Source organism: Anguilla rostrata, chromosome 12, assembly GCF_018555375.3.
Source record: "Anguilla rostrata isolate EN2019 chromosome 12, ASM1855537v3, whole genome shotgun sequence".
In the NCBI taxonomy this organism is placed as follows: domain Eukaryota; kingdom Metazoa; phylum Chordata; class Actinopteri; order Anguilliformes; family Anguillidae; genus Anguilla; species Anguilla rostrata.
In genome coordinates, this window is record NC_057944.1 from 16300973 (window position 1) to 16321018 (window position 20046).

At 46.1% G+C, this 20046-nt stretch overlaps 1 protein-coding gene across 3 annotated transcripts; it reads right to left on the reverse strand.

Annotated features, from left to right (window-relative positions):
- Nucleotides 1–345: 345 nt before the first annotated feature.
- Nucleotides 346–20046, reverse strand: atp1b3b (ATPase Na+/K+ transporting subunit beta 3b). Of its 3 annotated transcripts, XM_064302969.1 has the most exons (8): nt 19896–20046; nt 19658–19768; nt 7930–8058; nt 6344–6442; nt 5848–6035; nt 4400–4450; nt 1857–1943; nt 346–1245 (listed from the first exon to the last, which is right to left on the reverse strand). In XM_064302969.1, exons 2-8 carry the CDS (start codon nt 19764–19766, stop codon nt 1078–1080), a joined length of 831 nt encoding a protein of 276 aa, XP_064159039.1. In that variant the 5' UTR covers nt 19767–19768; nt 19896–20046; the 3' UTR covers nt 346–1077. The 3 variants fall into 3 exon arrangements, with proteins under 3 accessions (XP_064159039.1, XP_064159038.1, XP_064159037.1); XM_064302968.1 differs by having other exon boundaries at nt 19658–20011; XM_064302967.1 differs by lacking the exons at nt 19658–19768; nt 19896–20046 and adding an exon at nt 18644–18788.

Below are 20046 nucleotides of genomic sequence, written 5' to 3' on the forward strand. Positions count from 1 at the left end.
CAACACATATTTACAAACCAGCTTTGTTACTGGTACTGTGGTGCCTTCTTAACTGTACAACTGGAGTGATCCATTAAGGTCTAACACCAGGCTGTGCTATTGTTCCTAAGGTTCATTTTGGGGTATGTCAGCGAAAGGTGTAATTACAATTCAGATGCTTAAGTCCACTGGATATGGCGTGAGCAGTAAGACATTACATTAAACAAATATCCACCTAAAAAGGAATATGCACAAGAGTGTGTTCACACATATGTATCCCTTGTTAGGTGGGTATTTGCATAATGTAATGTCTTAAACGCATGCAGGCATGCACACAGTCCTTCCTCAGACCATCTCAAAACACAGTTAGTTTAAAATCACCTTTATTTCAGATTTTCTCCATACAGGTCTTAAGGCGTCTGCAGAGGCCAAGACTCCTGCAGGGGTTAAAAAATCCCTTTACACGTTGGCCACGTTCAGCTTCGCTTATATATTTTTGGGCTTTTTTAAAATTTTCCTTTCGATATTTAAAACTATTTCTTTTTTAAAATTTCTTCTGATTTCTTACAGTGGTCAGACATAGTGAGCTATGACAGAGAAACAATGTTTGCTTGGATCCATTAAATATGTACACAGAAACTTCACAGCACATTCCGCATGACACACCGCACAAGAGAGGGAACACAGCGACTCGAGGCTTCAAATACAGCTATTTACAGGCCCTGGGCGTGGCACCAGGGTGTTCCATGCTCATGGTCTAGTTCGGGCTGCTGGGGGTCAGGGGCACGGTGTCCTTCATTCTTTTCCACTGGGGGGGTTGGGGGGTGGGGTAGGGGAGGGGAGGCAGGCAGGGAAATGAAGGTAGCGACACACAAGGGGTTTTAATTGGAAGATCCAGAAGCACACCGCCGTGCTTCCGACAGCGCCGGCCCCCCCTCCCCGCAGCCCCGCCCTTCAGTATGGAGCAGTGCCAGTCCCAGGCGTAAAAGGGAGGGGTCGGGGAGCGGAGTGGGTGGGGAGGAGGAGGAGGAGGGGTGGTGGAGGTGGTGTTGCGGATACACACAACATTGGGCATTGTGCCGCTCTGCCAGCCCCGCCCTACTCTGTCACTTTCACTCTGAACACCACGCGCCCCAGGAACTTGTCCCGCTCGTCGTTGTTCTTCAGGTCGGTGCCCTCGATCTTGCACTCGATGCTGATCTCCTCGTCGTAGTTCTCCTTCCCCAGCAGCAGCTTAACTGCGACCAGAGGCTGAACATAATTTGGCTGAGAGAGAGAAAGAGAGTGAGAGAGAAAGAGAGAGAGAGCGCTCAACATCATTCCACATCAGGAGCACAACCTCACAAACGCGATCCTAATTATGTGGTTGGTTCTGACTCAATAAAAACACCAAGTACTTATGCCAAAGAGCGTAGGATTCCCCAGCGTCAGACCAAATTCCAGATGTGGTTCTCTGAATCTGACCATCCATTCACCCGCCCATTATTATTTCAATTAATAAATTCCTTCTTCTTCACTTCGGTTGACTGTGCTGCTCACCACACATCAACCAAGGTGGTCTGTCACTCAGGCGTGTTGCTCCACTAACTCTGAAATCCACGGAAAGCTCTGTAGAAATGCCTCCCTTTCAGTTGTGTATACTTATGTAGGTTAAATGTGAGTGCACTCATGCACAATAAATGTGTATCGCCTTCCCCAATATCAAAGCACTTTTACGACCCACATTATAGAGCTGAAAACCCTGAATCTGTGTCAATGCAGATACTCCATGTCTAATTCCAATCAAGCTTCTTTTGATTTGAGATGTTCAGCTCCTTATGATCTCAGCAAATATGTGATAAACCTTTTCAGGAAACCATTGGGGTAACTGTACTTACGTGGGCTTTTTTCCCATAATAAGGAAAGTACATCTTATCGAACTTCCCCTCGCCGGGGAAATACAGCATCTGCAAGGTGCCTTCTGTCTGTGGGAGGGAGAAGAGAATGAGCCAGAGTTGGAGCACTAGACCACATCCAGGATATCGGGAAGTCACACCAGATGCTGCCCTGTGGAAGTTAACAGCATGACACTGTTTCACTGGATCACCAGCTACACACTCTCTCTCTCTCTCTCTCTCTCTCTATCTATCTCTCACACACACATGCTCGCACATACCGAGTATGCAATGCACAACAAACACAACATAAGCTACAGCAGCAAAGACTTTGAAGGACATGGTTTCTGCCATCTATCCCGACCAACCACAGATATCTGGTCTTAATAAAACCTGTAAGGGAGACCAGTGTTGCCATGGTGATCCTGGCCTTCATGCGCACAAGCCGTTGTGATTAGCGTGGGCTACATATGCTGATTGGAGCCTGTGAATTATTCACAGAACAGCATTATGGGTATCAGAAGCTGGGTCACATGACTCCAACTGCTTCAGATCTACTAGTGTCAGATCTGAGGGAAAGTGAAGGGTTGTTATAGAGTCACTGTTCTGTGCAGACAGTTATAGCCAGGGTCTGTTCCTGGTATAAAAAACAGATGGAAACCAGGTCTGGACTGAACTGAAGGTTACAGGTTCAAACACTAAACTGGGCGGCTCATATGTCGACGGCAGCACCAGAGTGGTGTCATATGCAAAACGGAATGCCACCAGCTGTGATTACATGGTTTATTAGCTCAGCAAACACCCTGGTCTACTTTACACATCTAACCTTATATTACACGTCAGTACAGCTGAAAACTTCCCCCCTTTAACGGGAATGTCCAATGTTTATCTGCACTCACACTCACAGACACATACTGTACAAGCTCTTGAATCTTACTGTAGGTGGTACACAACCTGGGGCCATTGCATGTGAGTGGAGCAGATAGGCTGCGGTTTGCTGGAACACAGACTGAATGTTTTCAGTCCTGTTTGCCCTCCCTTCACTGCCCACACAGTCCTTTGGGCCTCTTCAATGCACAACAGTAAAAAATCCTGTCTTAAAAACTATTGAAAAAATGGCAATACTCAAATAAATGTTTAATGTTGCACACAGGATATAAGCAACATAGAAAAAAATTATGATTTTTCATAACCTACACTATAATTTATCATCTATCATTTTATTTAAACTCAAATGAAAATATCAACTAAGGTTTAAAAGGAAAGCCCATTAATTAGTTGCTTCAACAACCCCCACAACTGCTATCTTAAATTAAGAAGGGAGAAGAGCGATGTTGGTCACAAAGATTCCATGTGAACAAAGAGCACACACACACACACACACACACACACGCGCCCACAGGCCCGCATACACACACACACACACACACACCCACAGGCCCGCATACACACACACACACACACGCACCCGCAGGCCCGCATACACACACACACACACACACACACACACGCACCCGCAGGCATGCATGCATGCACACACACACACACACAGACTTTAAAAAAAAGTTGTGATCAGCAAACAAACAGATCTGTGTGACTCTGGGAAGAAAGTAATTAGCAGAAAATACTGTCATTGTAATGGCAGTTAGCTGAGACTGCAGCATCATCTAGCATGATGAAATGGAAACAGCCATTTAACACAAATACGACCAGTACAAAGAAGCGAGGCTGCGTGCGGAGGTTATGAATATAAGATGTAGCGCTGTTAAAGTTGAGCAGAGAATGGGGTGAAGAGCACTCAGCACAGAGAGCATCTGAGTGAAACATCGAAGATGGAAATACTAATGCTGCAGAGTGAAACAAGATAAAAAGAGAAAGGACAGGTAAGCCCAAATGCTTGGCTCAGCTCAACCACTACACACTGCCGGGAGCTGCATGTCCGCCATTTTCTTTTAATTCAGTATGAAAGCATTCACTTCTGAAGCCTCGTCGATTCATGCCATCTGTACCCTATGGCTGGGGAACTGACAGTGCTGCTTATAATGCATCCAGTATGGGTACTGGCCAAAGAGCTGAAACCTGCATCACTGAGACTGACAATAGTGCAGATGGGCAGAAAAGAGCTCAACACTGGCCAGCACTAAGACCCTGGAGAGACATGAAAATCAGACTGGACTGATCACTCCCCAGTTTATAACTGGCAGGAAAAAGCAGGTGAAGAAGGTGAATGCACAGACTCACACCTTGTATCACACAAACAGCCACAGGCTCACATCATGTCTCACTGGAAACTCAAGAGGATGCTCGTGCATGCATGAGCAGACACACACGCGCACACGAGCGCACATACACACACACACACACACACACACACGCATGCATGACCACACATGGCACAAATCTAATACAAAGCAAAATACAGCGCTACAGAATCAGGCAGTCCGTACAGACAAGTTTATGCACATTTTACACATTTGCATGTTTCTATGTGTGTGCATGCATTTAGTATGTGAGTGTGTGACAGATGCTGAACGGATATGATTCACCTTTTGATTGCAGCTTATATACGGTCCGCCTTTTGGCTTCAACCCAATAATCTAGGAAAAAAACATAAACAAGGACATTAAAACACTTCACTTCCTTCATGGTGAATATCATTTAAGAAGAGGGTAAAGGACTGTTCTCCATGGAAAGTGCTGAAGGAATGTGGAATCAGTTTGGCTGCAGTGTGTGTGTGAGTGTGTATGTGTGTGTGTGTGTGTGTGTGTGTGTGTGTGCGTGTGTGTGCGTGTTATGTGTGTATTGTGTTTGTGAGTGCGTGTGTACATGCTTGTGAAAGTGTGCTCTGTGTGTACCATGTGCTCGTGCGTGTATCTGTGCTATGTGTGTATATTGTGTGTGTGTGTGTGTGTTTGTGTCTGCTTGCTATGTGTATATTATGTGTGTATGTGTACATGCTTGTGTGAGTGTGCTGTGCATGTGTGTGCATGCTTATGTGAGTGTGCTGTGTGTGTGTGCATGGTTATGCGAGTGTGTGTGTGTGTGTGTGTGTGTGTGTGGGAGTGTGTGTGTGTGGAAGACTGCTCTGCACCTGCTCCTGTCTGTCTCAGTAAGAGGGGGGAGGGGTGTGAAAAAGTCTCTTCTCAGAACACATCTTCATGCCAGTGCTTAATAAAATGATACGGCCACAGTATCAGTTAAGGCCAGATAAAGCTCAGCTGCACTCTCAAGACGAATACACAAACACCGAAGGCACTGGAACAGAAAACTCCTGTGGGAGAAACAGTACAGACAAAACAACAAAAAAAACACATTTTCCCAGGTTGCACTGCTTTTCCTAATTTTACTCAAACTGCCAAGATGGAGGCCTTGTATATTCCTAGCTAGCACTGGACCAGCAGAAAAACAAGACCTGATCAGGCTCTCTAGTCCAGGTGTCTCCACGGTTTTGTGGTTTTCTTTCAATCGGCAACCAATTTAGGCCGTGGAAACAAGACGTGTGGACCCTCTAGGCACTGCAACCCTCCAGGACTAGAGTCTGACACTCCCGCTCTAGTCATTTTCTTGCCTAATTCCAAACACAATCCTTGAAGCCTAGGGGAGGGGGGGTGAAGGGTACTTCTGTTGCTAGGAAACCCAAGAAAGCAAGATGGATAAAAACAGATTAATTGCAACCATGCCTGTGAGGCTGGGGCCAACAACCCTGCAGGGTGGTACATAATTATCCAGCACTGCCCAGAGAAGGGGGTTCCAGTTGGAGGAACTGTCTGCGTCTAATCACACAGGAATGACTCCTCAGGTTAATCTGGCGTTTACAGTCTGTCTGCATCCATCTTCTCCAGCGCAATGACGATAGGGCTCAGCAGAACACGCTTTGGAATAGATACGTGTCTACTCTCTCCTGATGGAGGACCAGAGCAATGAAACGGGCTTACAAATACAAATGGGCATTTGTAACAGGGAGGAACTACAAATCCCAAAAAACAACACTTACTCTGTTCATCTTGACCAGGACGCAGGGCTTGCCCTCGGCGTAGCCGAACGTGGTGTCTGACAGGCCGGAGCACTGTCTGAGGAAATTGCGCTTGAACTGACACGCCTTCTTCACCGGCTCCTCGTCCTGCTCAAAGTACTGCCCCGCCACACACAGCTCGTTCTTCTCCTGCTCTGTGTCATTGTATTCTGCAGGACGAAACCACCCGGGGTAGGACAGCATGAGGCCTCCTGCTCTTTTTGCGCACACGCACAGAAACACACACTTGCACACACACACACACACAAAAACATATACACATATAAAAACACACACAAACATGCGCGCGCACACACGCACACCCATACACGCACACACACAAACATGCGCATACATATGCACACTCATAGACCCACCCACCCACACACACACACACACACACTTGCTAATCTCTGCACGTACAGTCAACAGAAATGTACACCACTCCATCAGTGCAGGGAGGCAGCTTGGTACTCACGTTGCAGGAAGGACTCCAGGTGCTGGACGTACTTTCGATAATTTAAAGGATCTGTCCGGTTGAAGACAATGTCCATGTACTTAGGCCTAATTACCAGTCCTAAGAGGCAGTGAGAATAGACAACCATTACCAGAGTTCAGGGATTCACCTCTGAAGTTATTAGCTTAACAGGCTCCCTTAACTTTGAGCATATTTCTACATGTAATTAGATAATCCTGTACAGTACTGACACAAATGACTGAATCACTGCATTTATAAACAGAGTTTGGTGAATAATGCAAATATTTTTCAACAATTTCTATTTTTGGCACGATAAATGTAATATCACCAAAACAAATCTTTTATCAGCATTTGCGTTAAACAAATAATGATCATAACACCTTCCTATATGTATTGGTTCATACCTACATAATTAAGCAGTCTAATGTATTACTGTTGGAAACTTTCTAAGAAGTTTGAATGTATTTCTTTGTGTTTCTACACAAAATAACAATATTCATTCAAAGAAACTGGTCCTTTTTTTTACTAATGGTCACAATGTCATTACCATTCATGGTCCAGACGATAGCTGTTGAATACATTTCCACTGACAGAAATGGCCCAGAGAACAACAGAATAAAGGGCACAGATAAAAGCTTTAAAAGTGCTGAGCTTCTTCTTTAAGCACGGTGTTTCCAGAATGTGTGCCAGTGCTGTAAATCTGGACTGAATTCAAGTTCAGCATCTCGTCCCACCACCTCAACAATCCGACCTCGATTACGTGACGAGATGTACAAGGTAAGAAGTGCAGAGAAAGGAGGAGAGGAAAAAGGGAGCAGGGGTAGAGACAGATGACAGATAAGGGGCTGCATCTGACAACAGTATCCCACAGCAGGGCAACAGCAGCACCACTGATTTGTGTGTCTGTGGAAAAAGGACGCGCTGTTCTGATCTGTGGTTTGATTTATACGCTCCCACTCATGTAAAAGGCACACCGCATCCTAAAACTGTTTGGTAACACTGGAAGACGTTTCGTAGTCTGCAGCTCAATCTCAGGGCTTTTGCACAACTTAGTCCAACGCCAGAGACCCCTGCTATGAGTCCAATAGACGATTGTGTACATACACTGACAGAGCAGAGAGCAGGCTGCTGAAGATCCTTCACACCATTAATAAACATGTTAAACAAGACAATTAAGCTGAATCATAACGTCTAAGGTGTATAAGGAGTGAATTAAGTTTTTTTTTTTTGGTCAAACCTACAGTGGTAGGCAACTACACCACAGGCTGCCAATGCTGTACACTGCTGTCCGCTCTTCACCCCTCAGGAGGAGGCATGCGGAATACCCATGGCCATTTTTCATACTACGGGTCATTTTTGGGCAGAACGCCTATACTATCTACCGTACTATTGTAAGGTTTATGTTTACCTCTACTCCTTGCTGGCTGCAATATGAGGCTGCTATGCTGGAGTATTTTAATCTTCAAGTCCTTTTTTTAATACCCCCCCCTCCCCCCCTCACCATTATGTAACAGCGTCCTGCGTTTAATGCTGAGGTTTTACAGTGTGCTCGTGCGGTGGTGACATTAAGCAGCGGCGTAGGTCACCTGGGTTAGCGACTCGGTCCCGGTACTTCGGAGTGTAGTCATCCAGGGTCTGCAGCATGACCCACATCGTGAGGGAGAACATTCCCGCCAGGAAGCCATAGAAGACCAAATAGAAGAGGATGATGAGGGCTGGGGAGAAAGAGAAGGACAGAGAAGGGGGAGTAATTATCCTCTGTTAATCAAACGGCCTGTGTTGAAAACATCAAAAGCATTCTTCCCAGCAGTGCAGATCACATGACCTCTTTGACCCAATACTCTATTTGGCTCAGCTCACTCATTAATTCATTGTGATAAGGCATGCTCTACCGGTCCTCATTTTCCCTAGCGTGAGCACACAAAGGGCCGGGGACAGCCCCGGTGCAGCCCTGGGGACGGGGTCCCAGTGACGGACGCGATCCGCAGGCAAGGTTTCAGAACCCTCTGTTGCCAACTGGCATTTTTAAAATCCTGCATCTTTTTTTGTGGATGACTGAATCGACAGTAACGTAGAACCCCCAGTGATTCTGCCTGAGAAGGACAGCCAGGGACACGTGGGTCCACAGGACTCTCCCGTGTGTCAATCACACACTCTCTCTTCCTCACAAAACCCCCAACACATCAATCACACATTCAGCTCGCATTTAGCCAAACATGGCCCATCTGGAGCTCTAGAGCAGTTTCCTCCAGAGCAGGAAGTCTGTTCACAGTGGCAGTTCTCTAGTGACTCCCAGCCAGCAGAAGGCAGAAGGCAGAAAGCAAAGCTTGTATCAGACTCTCACTGGACTCTCACTGGAACCCCTCTCATGGATATTGCAATGCAACCAGATCACCAACACATATGTTATACAGCACATGCACCAAGCTGAAGGCCTGCAGGCCAGATACATACATCCACGAACATTGATCCCACCCGCATATCAATCCAGATAATCAATTAAATCTGGCCCGTGAAATACTGGGGACGCTTAGTGCAGTGAGATATGACTGTTTTAATTTTCTAGTTGAGCTAACCATGTGTTACACCAAATAATTTCACAAATGACCTTACTTCCTGAACCGAGCAGGTAAAATTGGTGAAACCAGTTGTTGTAGAGCATGGTTGGGGCAAATACACTCCCTGCAGAGATTGCGGCCAGCAGGACCTGGAGTTGAGTAGCGCCGATGTATTGATTCACACATGATACAGAACACCATTGTAACCGCAACCGTACTCACAACCAGCCCCACTGCCCCCCCAGCCCCCCCCCTCACTCCAGGATCGCACAAAGGGGGCGGATTGTGTGCGATCCTGGAGTGATTCCAAAATAGTACCCCAATCCTGGCCCTTTATGTGATTCATAGCTCTGTACATGACCCTCAGTATGACTGAGTCTGACACCCCCGTCACACAGGGAAGCGCACAGGGAAGCGCACAGGGAAGCGCACAGGGAAGCACACAGGGAAGCTTCGAGCCTCATGCACCAACAGCTTCTCCAACAGACATACTGATACAAAAAGAGTTTAATTATAGGTGCATTTTTCCTTTCTGTTGTCAGCTTCTTACATAGAAATATTGACACAGCTAAAAGGAGTTTAATTATATATGCATTTTTCCTTTCTTGATGTCTCTTAGGGAGACTGCTTCTATAATTAGGATGAGGGGGAGGACAGTTGGACGCAGCACAGAGAGGCGACACATAGAGGACACAGGAAGCATTTGAGAACACTGAGCCGGGGAGGATGAGAGTTACAGCACAGGGAATATTTTTAACACGGTGACGCAAAGGGAGTGTCGTAGCACAGTGAGGTAGGGGAGTGTTATAGCACAGGGAGTGTTTTAACAAAGTTATAGCAGAGTGAGGTAGGGGAGTGTTATAGCACAGTAAGATGGTGTGTTGTAACACAGGGAGTGTTAAAGCACAGTAAGAACAATGTTTACAACATAGGAGGCAAGGATAAAGCATAGGGAGTGTAACAGAAGGGTGTTATAGACAGAGTATGTATGACAGGATGTTTTAACACAGCGAGGCAGGGGAGTATTATAGCATAGGGGGGGAGTGTTATAATGCAGTAAGGAGTGTTATAACGGGGAGTATTATAGCATAGGAGTGTTATAATGCAGTAAGGAGTGTTATAACGAGTATTATAGCATAGGGGGAGTGTTATAATGCAGTAAGGAGTGTTATAACGGGAGTATTATAGCATAGGGGAGTGTTATAATGCAGTAAGGAGTGTTATAACGGGAGTATTATAGCATAGGGGAGTGTTATAATGCAGTAAGGAGTGTTATAACGGGGAGTATTATAGCATAGGGGGAGTGTTATAATGCAGTAAGGAGTGTTATAACGGGAGTATTATAGCATAGGGGGAGTGTTATAATGCAGTAAGGAGTGTTATAACGGGAGTATTATAGCATAGGGGAGTGTTATAATGCAGTAAGGAGTGTTATAACGGGGAGTATTATAGCATAGGGGGAGTGTTATAATGCAGTAAGGAGTGTTATAACGGGAGTATTATAGCATAGGGGGAGTGTTATAATGCAGTAAGGAGTGTTATAACGGGAGTATTATAGCATAGGGGGAGTGTTATAATGCAGTAAGGAGTGTTATAACGGGAGTATTATAGCATAGGGGGAGTGTTATAATGCAGTAAGGAGTGTTATAACGGGAGTATTATAGCATAGGGGGAGTGTTATAATGCAGTAAGAGTGTTATAACGGGAGTATTATAGCATAGGGAGTGTTATAATGCAGTAAGGAGTGTTATAACGGGAGTATTATAGCATAGGGGGAGTGTTATAATGCAGTAAGGAGTGTTATAACGGGAGTATTATAGCATAGGGGAGTGTTATAATGCAGTAAGGAGTGTTATAACGGGAGTATTATAGCATAGGGGGAGTGTTATAATGCAGTAAGGAGTGTTATAACGGGAGTATTATAGCATAGGGGGAGTGTTATAATGCAGTAAGAGTGTTATAACGGGGAGTATTATAGCATAGGGGGAGTGTTATAATGCAGTAAGGAGTGTTATAACGGGGAGTATTATAGCATAGGGGGAGTGTTATAATGCAGTAAGAGTGTTATAACGGGAGTATTATAGCATAGGGGGAGTGTTATAATGCAGTAAGAGTGTTATAACGGGGAGTATTATAGCATAGGGGGAGTGTTATAATGCAGGTAAGGGAGTTTAAGCAGGGGAGGTTATACTAAAAGTAAGCATAGGGGAGTGTTATAATGCAGTAAGGAGTGTTATAACGGGAGTATTATAGCATAGGGGGAGTGTTATAATGCAGTAGAGGTTATAACGGGAGTATTATAGCATAGGGAGTGTTATAATGCAGTAAGGAGTGTTATAACGGGAGTATTATAGCATAGGGAGTGTTATAATGCAGTAGAGTGTTATAACGGAGTATTATGCATAGGGAGTGTTATAATGCAGTAAGAGTGTTATAACGGAGTATTATAGCATGGGGGAGTGTTATAATGCAGTAAGATGTTATAACGGGAGTATTATAGCATAGGGAGTGTTATAATGCAGTAAGAGTGTTATAACGGGAGTATTATAGCATAGGGGAGTGTTATAATGCAGTAAGTGTTATAAGGGAGTATTATAGCATAGGGAGTGTTATAATGCAGTAGGGAGTGTTATAACGGGAGTATTATAGCATAGGGGGAGTGTTATAATGCAGTAAGAGTGTTATAAGGGTGTTATAACGGGAGTATTATAGCATAGGGGGGGAGTGTTATAATGCAGTAAGGAGTGTTATAACGGGGAGTATTATAGCATAGGGGGGGAGTGTTATAATGCAGTAAGGAGTGTTATAACGGGGAGTATTATAGCATAGGGGGGGAGTGTTATAATGCAGTAAGGAGTGTTATAACGGGGAGTATTATAGCATAGGGGGAGTGTTATAATGCAGTAAGGAGTGTTATAACGGGGAGTATTATAGCATAGGGGGAGTGTTATAATGCAGTAAGGAGTGTTATAACGGGGAGCTAGTTATAGCATAGGGCAAGGGGAGTGTTATAATGCAGTAAGGAGTGTTATAACGGGGAGTATTATAGCATAGGGGGGAGTGTTATAATGCAGTAAGGAGTGTTATAACGGGGAGCATAATGTATAAGCATAAGGGTTAGGATGTTATAATGCAGTAAGGAGTGTTATAACGGGAGTATTATAGCATAGGGGGAGTGTTATAATGCAGTAAGGAGTGTTATAACGGGAGTATTATAGCATAGGGAGTGTTATAAGCAAAGGAGGTTATAACGGGGAGTATGATAGCATAGGGAGTGTTATAATGCAGTAAGAGTGTTTATACACGGGAGTATTATAGCATAGGGGAGAACAATGTTTATAATGCATAGAGTGGTATAATCGGAGTAATTAAGCATAAGGGAAGTGTTATAATGCAGTAAGGAGTGTTATACGGGAGTATTATAGATGAGGTTATAATGCAGTAGGAGGTAGGAGTATTATAGCATAGGGGGGGAGTGTTATAATGCAGTAAGGAGTGTTATAACGGAGTGTTGTAATGCAATAAGGAGTGTTATAACAGGGAGTGTTATAGCATAGTGAGCCAGGAGAGTGTAATTGCTCTGTGAAGCAGCAGGAGACACACACACACAAGCAGAGAGGAAGTCATCTCCCACTGCTCTAGGAATGGCACAGAGATGAAAAAAACAGAAACAAAAGCCTTGCTTCCCAGTTATGTTTTAAAAGCAGGATCTTGCCTGAAAAATGGCTTCCTATTTCCCCCAAAAAAAGTATAGAAAACTGAGATTTTTACTATAATTAGAAGTTGCAAATGCTTGTATTCCATGTGTGGCATAACACAAAGAAACCAACGGCATTGTTTAAGTTAAGCTGCAGCAAGGCCATTCTCTGTTATTGGAGAGTTCAGTGCTAAATCAGGGAATCTGCTGAGGGACAAACCGTGAATGCTCTTTCCTGAAAATGAACTTGCTGAAAATTAAGTAAAAATAACGGGTATTTCATATTTGACAATAACCACCCTAATTTGTCTATCATTTTCACATAATGTATTTCACCGTGTTTTATTGATTATGAGCATGCTTTTTTTGGGCTGAGGAGGAGAGCCAATTCATTTTCTGTGAATAATAAATCACACTGTGCACTGTATGTAACGCAAGCATGTCCAGCCAGCCAGCTCCTGCATCTGCTGTCATCCACTCGCCACTCATTTTCCCAACCAACCACTTCATTCAGCCAGTCTCTCATTTGTCCGCCAAATGATCTGAGCAGGAACAGTGGCTGAGGAGCACCCTTAATGCGCAGTCGGCACAGGCGCACCGCAGGTACCCGATCAATCAGAGGAGCTGCCCTTGCATGATGAGATGGGGATAACCCTCCACCCGGTCCTTCCCTCCACTGATGACACCACAGTAAATTATGTCCTGTCCTGTGGAGCTGACAGCCACTGCCAGCACTGATATGGCCATGATTAGATAGCAGAGCACGGGGCTGATCGCTACACTGAAAGCGAGGGCACCAGTCACCAGAGGTCCCCGGAACCCGGGATGTTAATGGGAAATGCCCGCTACACACTGCCAGGTGAGGCACTCGCTGCTTTCCAGTGCTTATCCTTTAAGCCAAGGCTATCCAGCTGGTGCCTTTGGGGCAAAATACAGCCCCCCCATTGACATACCCTCAGTCTTTTGATCATTGAGGTGGAACAAAGTATTCAGATGCATCAAAAATGACACAGAGTATCAGCAAAGTGTCAGCACCTCCCGCTAGTGACAAAATGGTAAGTGAAAACTACAATATGTACATTTTCATATCTACTTGTACAACTTATACACCTCTATATCTTCTTCCATACATAGGTTTTCAAAAAATATAGAAAATGCTCATGCACCATTTGTAAAAATGATCTGGCCCACAGAAATGTTTTTTTTTCTGCATTGCCTGTCTGGCTGCGATGCACTTCATTCCTTTGCTGAGAGCACGACGATAAAAATCAATTAGGCTTGATAAGCTGAGCCAACCAATACAATCAAAACATTCAGCTAAACCGCATTTAATTTACAATCTATTCATGTAAGAGGACAAGGATTGCTAATTTGATGTCTCCTACCAATAGTTTGAAATTCAGTTTTCAGTTTAACTGATCTTTCAAATACATGATGTCTAGCTCTAGACCACAGAATTTTTTGTGATCAATTTAGACTCACAGCCAGCTGTTCCAATAGACACCGGCTTCAGGGACATATCGCAGTTAACTTCATTACGTGACCACAGGCAAACCATTTCATGGTCATTAAGACCGAGGTCAGACGGAATCGGTTTAGTGGTCGCTGACCACCAACAGCCGCATCATCGTAAGGGGACCCCCGACGGAGCCTGTCACGTCTGTGCCTGCGGCTGGGGGCTTATTGATCCAAGGCTCTGGTCGATGGGGGGTGGGGTGGAGGATGGGGGAGGGCCGTAGAGCCCCGGGCTCAGGCTCCGCCCACCCGCAGACACAGCCGACCCTATCCGCATGACGCTGGGGCTCACGCCTCCTCTCCATACACCTCACAGGGGCGCTCACCGCCTCCAGCTCCATACACCTCACAGGGGCGCTCACCGCCTCCAGCTCCACACACCTCACAGGGCGCTCACCGCCTCCTCTCCATACACCTCACAGGGGCGCTCACCGCCTCCAGCTCCATACACCTCACAGGGGTGCTCACCGCCTCCTCTCCATACACCTCACAGGGGTGCTCACCGCCTCCAGCTCCACACACCTCACAGGGGCGCTCACCGCCTCCAGCTCCTTACACCTCACAGGGGCGCTCACCGCCTCCAGCTCCATACACCTCACAGGGGTGCTCACCGCCTCCAGCTCCAACACCTCACAGGGCGCTCACCGCCTCCAGCTCCTACACCTCACAGGGGCGCTCACCGCCTCCAGCTCCATACACCTCACAGGGGCGCTCACCGCCTCCAGCTCCATACACCTCACAGGGGCGCTCACCGCCTCCAGCTCCATACACCTCACAGGGGTGCTCACCGCCTCCAGCTCCATACACCTCACAGGGGCGCTCACGCCTCCTCTCCATACACCTCACAGGGGCGCTCACCGCCTCCAGCTCCATACACCTCACAGGGGCGCTCACCGCCTCCTCTCCATACACCTCACAGGGGCGCTCACCGCCTCCAGCTCCATACACCTCACAGGGGCGCTCACCGCCTCCAGCTCCATACACCTCACAGGGGTGCTCACCGCCTCCAGCTCCATACACCTCACAGGGGCGCTCACCGCCTCCTCTCCATACACCTCACAGGGGTGCTCACCGCCTCCAGCTCCATACACCTCACAGGGGCGCTCACCGCCTCCAGCTCCATACACCTCACAGGGGCGCTCACCGCCTCCAGCTCCATACACCTCACAGGGGTGCTCACCGCCTCCAGCTCCAGTACAGCTGGGGCTCCAGCAGAGACCGCTCTGGAATACTGCACATCCCTGTGACTCCAAACACACCTCCACCCAGCTCAGCCCCACGTCCCTGGCCCCCTCCACCTCCACCTCCGCCTCCGCCTGCACTGCAGCCCGGGGCAGCCTTGGCCACGGCTCTTTCAATTTGCTCGCAATAAAGCCCTTAAATGCTAAAAAGAGCAAAAGAACGCAATCCACCTCATCGGGTGCGACAGAACGGTAGATAGAAAACCTCACCGGTGCAGTCGCGACCCGTGACCCGAGACACAAGGTTTTTGTGCGTTGATTGTAACCGAATCCTTAAAAATGAATGCCTGGTTGGGCTCAGACATGGTGCTGAGCAGCAGTCAGGGTTAAAAATAAACGCTGTGTGGGAGTCAGGCTGGGGAGGGGGAAAGGGGGTGTGCGTAGGAAACTCACAATGTGATGTACGGCCTCCCTGAGACACTGTGTCTGCTGTGCCATGAGAACACAGGCCACAAAATGGAAGGGCTCAGTTACTCTTCTTCGCCGCTAACAGGGCCCTGCTGGGGGCTAGGAGCAGACCTGCGGGGGCACTGGGACTCCTCTGCCTTCCCTACCTCAGTGTGAGGAGATACCTCAGCACATATAGGATGCCCACTCAGACTTTCACTTTGCTTTGTGGAACTCAGCCATATTTACACACACGCACACATAGGCGCACACACACGCACATACACATGCACACATAAATGCACACACAGACATGCACACAAACAGGCAGACGCACGCACACACATACACACGCACACATACACACACACACATACACATGCACACAGACACACACACACACACACACACACACACACACGCACACAGACACACGCACACAGTACCTCCGCTCCGCTTGATTCTTCATGATTACATCTACTTTTCTGCCTCCGCACAGCATATCATCAAGGCCTGCAGGACATTTTGCGTCTCCACTTACTGTCGTCAATGGCACAAAAGGAGCTGCGTTTTTCTCCGATAAAGAGGCATAACTGGGTCATTGTGCTGATGTAGAAGACCCGCTTCAATGCCACACGGCGGCTCTCATTGGAGAAGAGCGCTCTTTTCAATCCCAGAATCCCCGGGGGTAAACACCAGCTCAGGGGTAACCCTGCCTGTCACCCCGAACCCCGCCCCCACAATCTTCAAGGAATGCAAATAAACGCCTGTGAAACCACTGCTTCTGAGATAAGCACCAGCAGCTCCGCTCTGAACCCAATTTTCGGGGCTATGGCTGTGCATTTATTTGAGTTTGTACAAGCTGTGATTAGCCTGGAGACTGTGTGACTCTCTTAGCGCCTGCACCGTGTGCTTTAATGCCACTAAGCCTCTCTAATCCAGGGGGACACACGGCCCGGCTGAAGAGCAGGAGCTGTGCATTATCTCTGACCCAATCCACTTATTTCCCCAATACTCCCTCTCTCCTTCTCTCTCTTTCATCGACTCCCCTGCCCGTCTCCCTCCGTCTCTCCATTCTGCTTCCACTTAGTGGAAAAGCCTGCAACCGGAGCTAAAAGTGTGTGTGGACCTCTGGCTAACATTCATTTCAGATGCGCTGCTAATGTAAAATTGCCAGCCTTGTTGTGACATACCCGTCAGATCTAAGCCACTCCACCAGACACTTTAACAGGACACTTCACACGTGTCACACCCCGCCCCTCACCCATTTGCTGGAGGGTCCACCGACGCCTCCGTAGCACCCACCGTGCCTGAGGTCCTAGTTATCACGTCCATCCTCTCTGTCACCCCAGCAACTCCCTGATTTTCCACTACCACTCCATCCATCTCACTGCTGCCACCACCATTAAACCACTAAAGCTCTCGTCTGTATGAATTATTTATTTGCACTATTTATTTGCCCAACCCCCCCCAACAAAAAAAATGAATGTGTTATTTGGGTTAGAGGCTCAGATCATTAACCACACTGCCCACGCTGCCAGCCACTCCTGGTTAATTTTATATTTCTACCACTGGCAGTGGTTTTACAGGAAAAGTATGGGTATCATTCCCATTGTATGACGCACCGAAGCACAAACAGTCAGGCCTCACATTTTACAGGAAGGCACAGTGGAAGCGAGGCAAATAGTCAGCATTTATTTTTTAAATGAATTTTTTCACTCAAACACAAATACAAATCAATATGCACAATATGGAGACCACCCCCTGCTCTATGTCAGATCAGCAAAGCATTGAAGGCCTGTAGGAATTACCTCTAACTGCAAAAGGGGCGCAATTTCCCCTTCCATTAAAAACTAGAAAAAATAGGGTGATTATTTGCCAAAAGCCTTCTCTCCTGGCTGCTAAGTTGTACATTACGATTTCCAGTCATTCAAGTGAGGAAACAGGCCTGACCTTGAGATGACGCCAGCTGCAAACAGCCTGCGCCCAACCAGGCCCATCCTGATGACTGCAGAGCTCTCGTGCATGAAACTGTCTGTCAATCACAGCATCACCTATGTGTAAGTGCATTGCAGGCACCGGTATATATCCTCCCAATGGCTGCTACGCTAATGTGATTTAGATTTTTAATTAACATAAGGGAAAGATATTAACAGCATCCTACTGTATAGTTTACATCTACGACAGCCTATGACAAAGCCAAAATGTGGATTTAAAAAACATCGATTATAAAGCATGAGCGGTAGCCTATCTCAGTTTCGTTAATCGGGTTTAGAGTATGGATTTAGATCTCAAGCAATTGAGGCGCTCAAGCCATTTTCTCCTTTAACCTGTGTGGCTGGCTGTTTTACCGCATCATTCACCGTGCCGTCGGTTTCCGCCGGCGTCGAGTATAAGCATTTGGGAATTACTGTAACATGGGAAGCAGAATTTTCCCTCGGAGCATTGGAATACGATAGATTCATTTAAATTTCAAATGAATCGAGAATAGACGTCAAGAAAATGAAAAACGACTACTCGTCACAGACACCCGTACGTTGCACGCACACCCAGAGCAGCGTTCCCTCTTTTTCTAATGTGTAATCATTTCCAATCATGTGTTTGCTACACCATAGCAATGAGCAACATAGCTAACTAATAGTCACGATTCCGATTACATAGCGGTTTGCCTAACCGACATAAACAATGTCGTTAACTACTGCACCATCTTTTAATTAGACTATTTCCAAGAGCCCCCCGCCCCAACCCTTGCAAACACACACTCGCGCACACACGGAGAGCGAAAGGAAACTGTGTACCGGGATATCCCCAAATTAATATGCATCATTTTTGAGGAAAAAATTATCTTATATTTTCACATTATACATCAACATCAACCAACAACATTCGATGCTACAATTACATGCCGACGTAGGGCTATACTTAGACCATGCCACCTCCTTCAGTCCCAGGCTCCCAGCCTCGTGCACAGAGCCCTTCTCAAGATAAGCGATATTTTTTGGGATAAATTTTCTCAAGTAAAGGTTCATTTAGGTCATTTTAAATACACAAAATAGCCAAATGAAAAATAATAAAGTGGAGTTATTACTAGGCCTATGTATCCGTCAATATGCCGTTAGCATTTGACTGAGGAAATTGCTATTTCAGTCGGTCGCACAGAGTAGCTGTAGCCTACTACTATTGACAGAATTTCTGTGATCTGCTATTCTCCGTTGAAAGATTAATTAGATCATAAATTGGTTTAGAACGTTAATCCCCGGCTCTGTTCCTAATAACCAATGAAATCGGATAAATCTCTTTAGATAAACAGCTAAATACGTGGTTGTAACCGTGTACTGAAAATGTGCAGTAGGATACCGGCTATCAAAACATTCAAAAATAACTGCAGAACATGAGCAAATTGACAAGGAAGCGAGCAATACAGAAAACACAGATTTAGATTGTATCCCACAAGTAGCCACAGAAAAGGAGCCGAAATGGTTGCCCCCATTCAGCTGGTCAGTACCCAATGATAAAAAACAAACAAATATCATAGCCTATTATATAATCTATAACAGAAACCATCTGTGCTTTGCGATGTAGGCTACGTTAGTCGTTAGTAAGCAATAGCTTACGGAAAATAAGGCATGGTTCTTTCTGAATGTAGCATATCCAGGGAACCATAGAAAACGAACATGCATCTAAATAACTGCAATCACAATATAATTCAAGGATGTTCTATATTGACATTTTAATAACAAAATGTGTAGAAATGCCTGCACGGATGAATGAAAGTGAACACACAACGAAGACGCATCGTCATTTTCAAATATCTAAATCAACCATTTCATGTAGGCAATCACAGGTATCTACTGGAATCGTCAACCCCATTTGCACCACTCAGTCCCGGCTTTTTTGCTCTGAACTGGCCCCTTACCCCAACTGCTGGCGGTACGACCAATGAACTCTCCAGTCCTTGGATTGTAGAAAAATTCTTTCCAACTGGACTGGTTTTGATCTTCTGGTTTTTCCTCTTTGTTCGACATAGCTGGGTCCGAGTTTAGCAAAAACAGGGGGTCACTTGCGATAAAGGGTCAAGAAATAAGGTCTGTATAAGTGATAGCAATGGTGGGGCGCCTATGTAGCTGTAATGTTTTATAATAAGATTCACTGACGTTTCCGAAGCGATGCGGCTCCGCTCCAGTTTCCCCTCTCCACACAGCGACACAGCAACAACGAACCAACTCCGACAGCGATCGCTTTCGGAGTTAGTGAGGCAAAGTGGCGCAGGCGCAATATTCTACGTCCAAAATTCCGAGCCTGTTG

Coding starts and splice junctions, on each gene's coding strand:
- atp1b3b (XM_064302967.1), bottom strand. CDS start 18,770: ATGAACCTTTACTTGAGAAAATTTATCCCAAAAAATATCGCTTATCTT. Junction 8,059..18,643: donor GTATAGCCCTACGTCGGCAT/GTAATTGTAGCA, acceptor CTTTCTCCCCAG/CCCTCATCATCCTCTTCTAT. Junction 1,944..4,399: donor ATATAAGCTGCAATCAAAAG/GTGAATCATATC, acceptor TCCCTCCCACAG/ACAGAAGGCACCTTGCAGAT.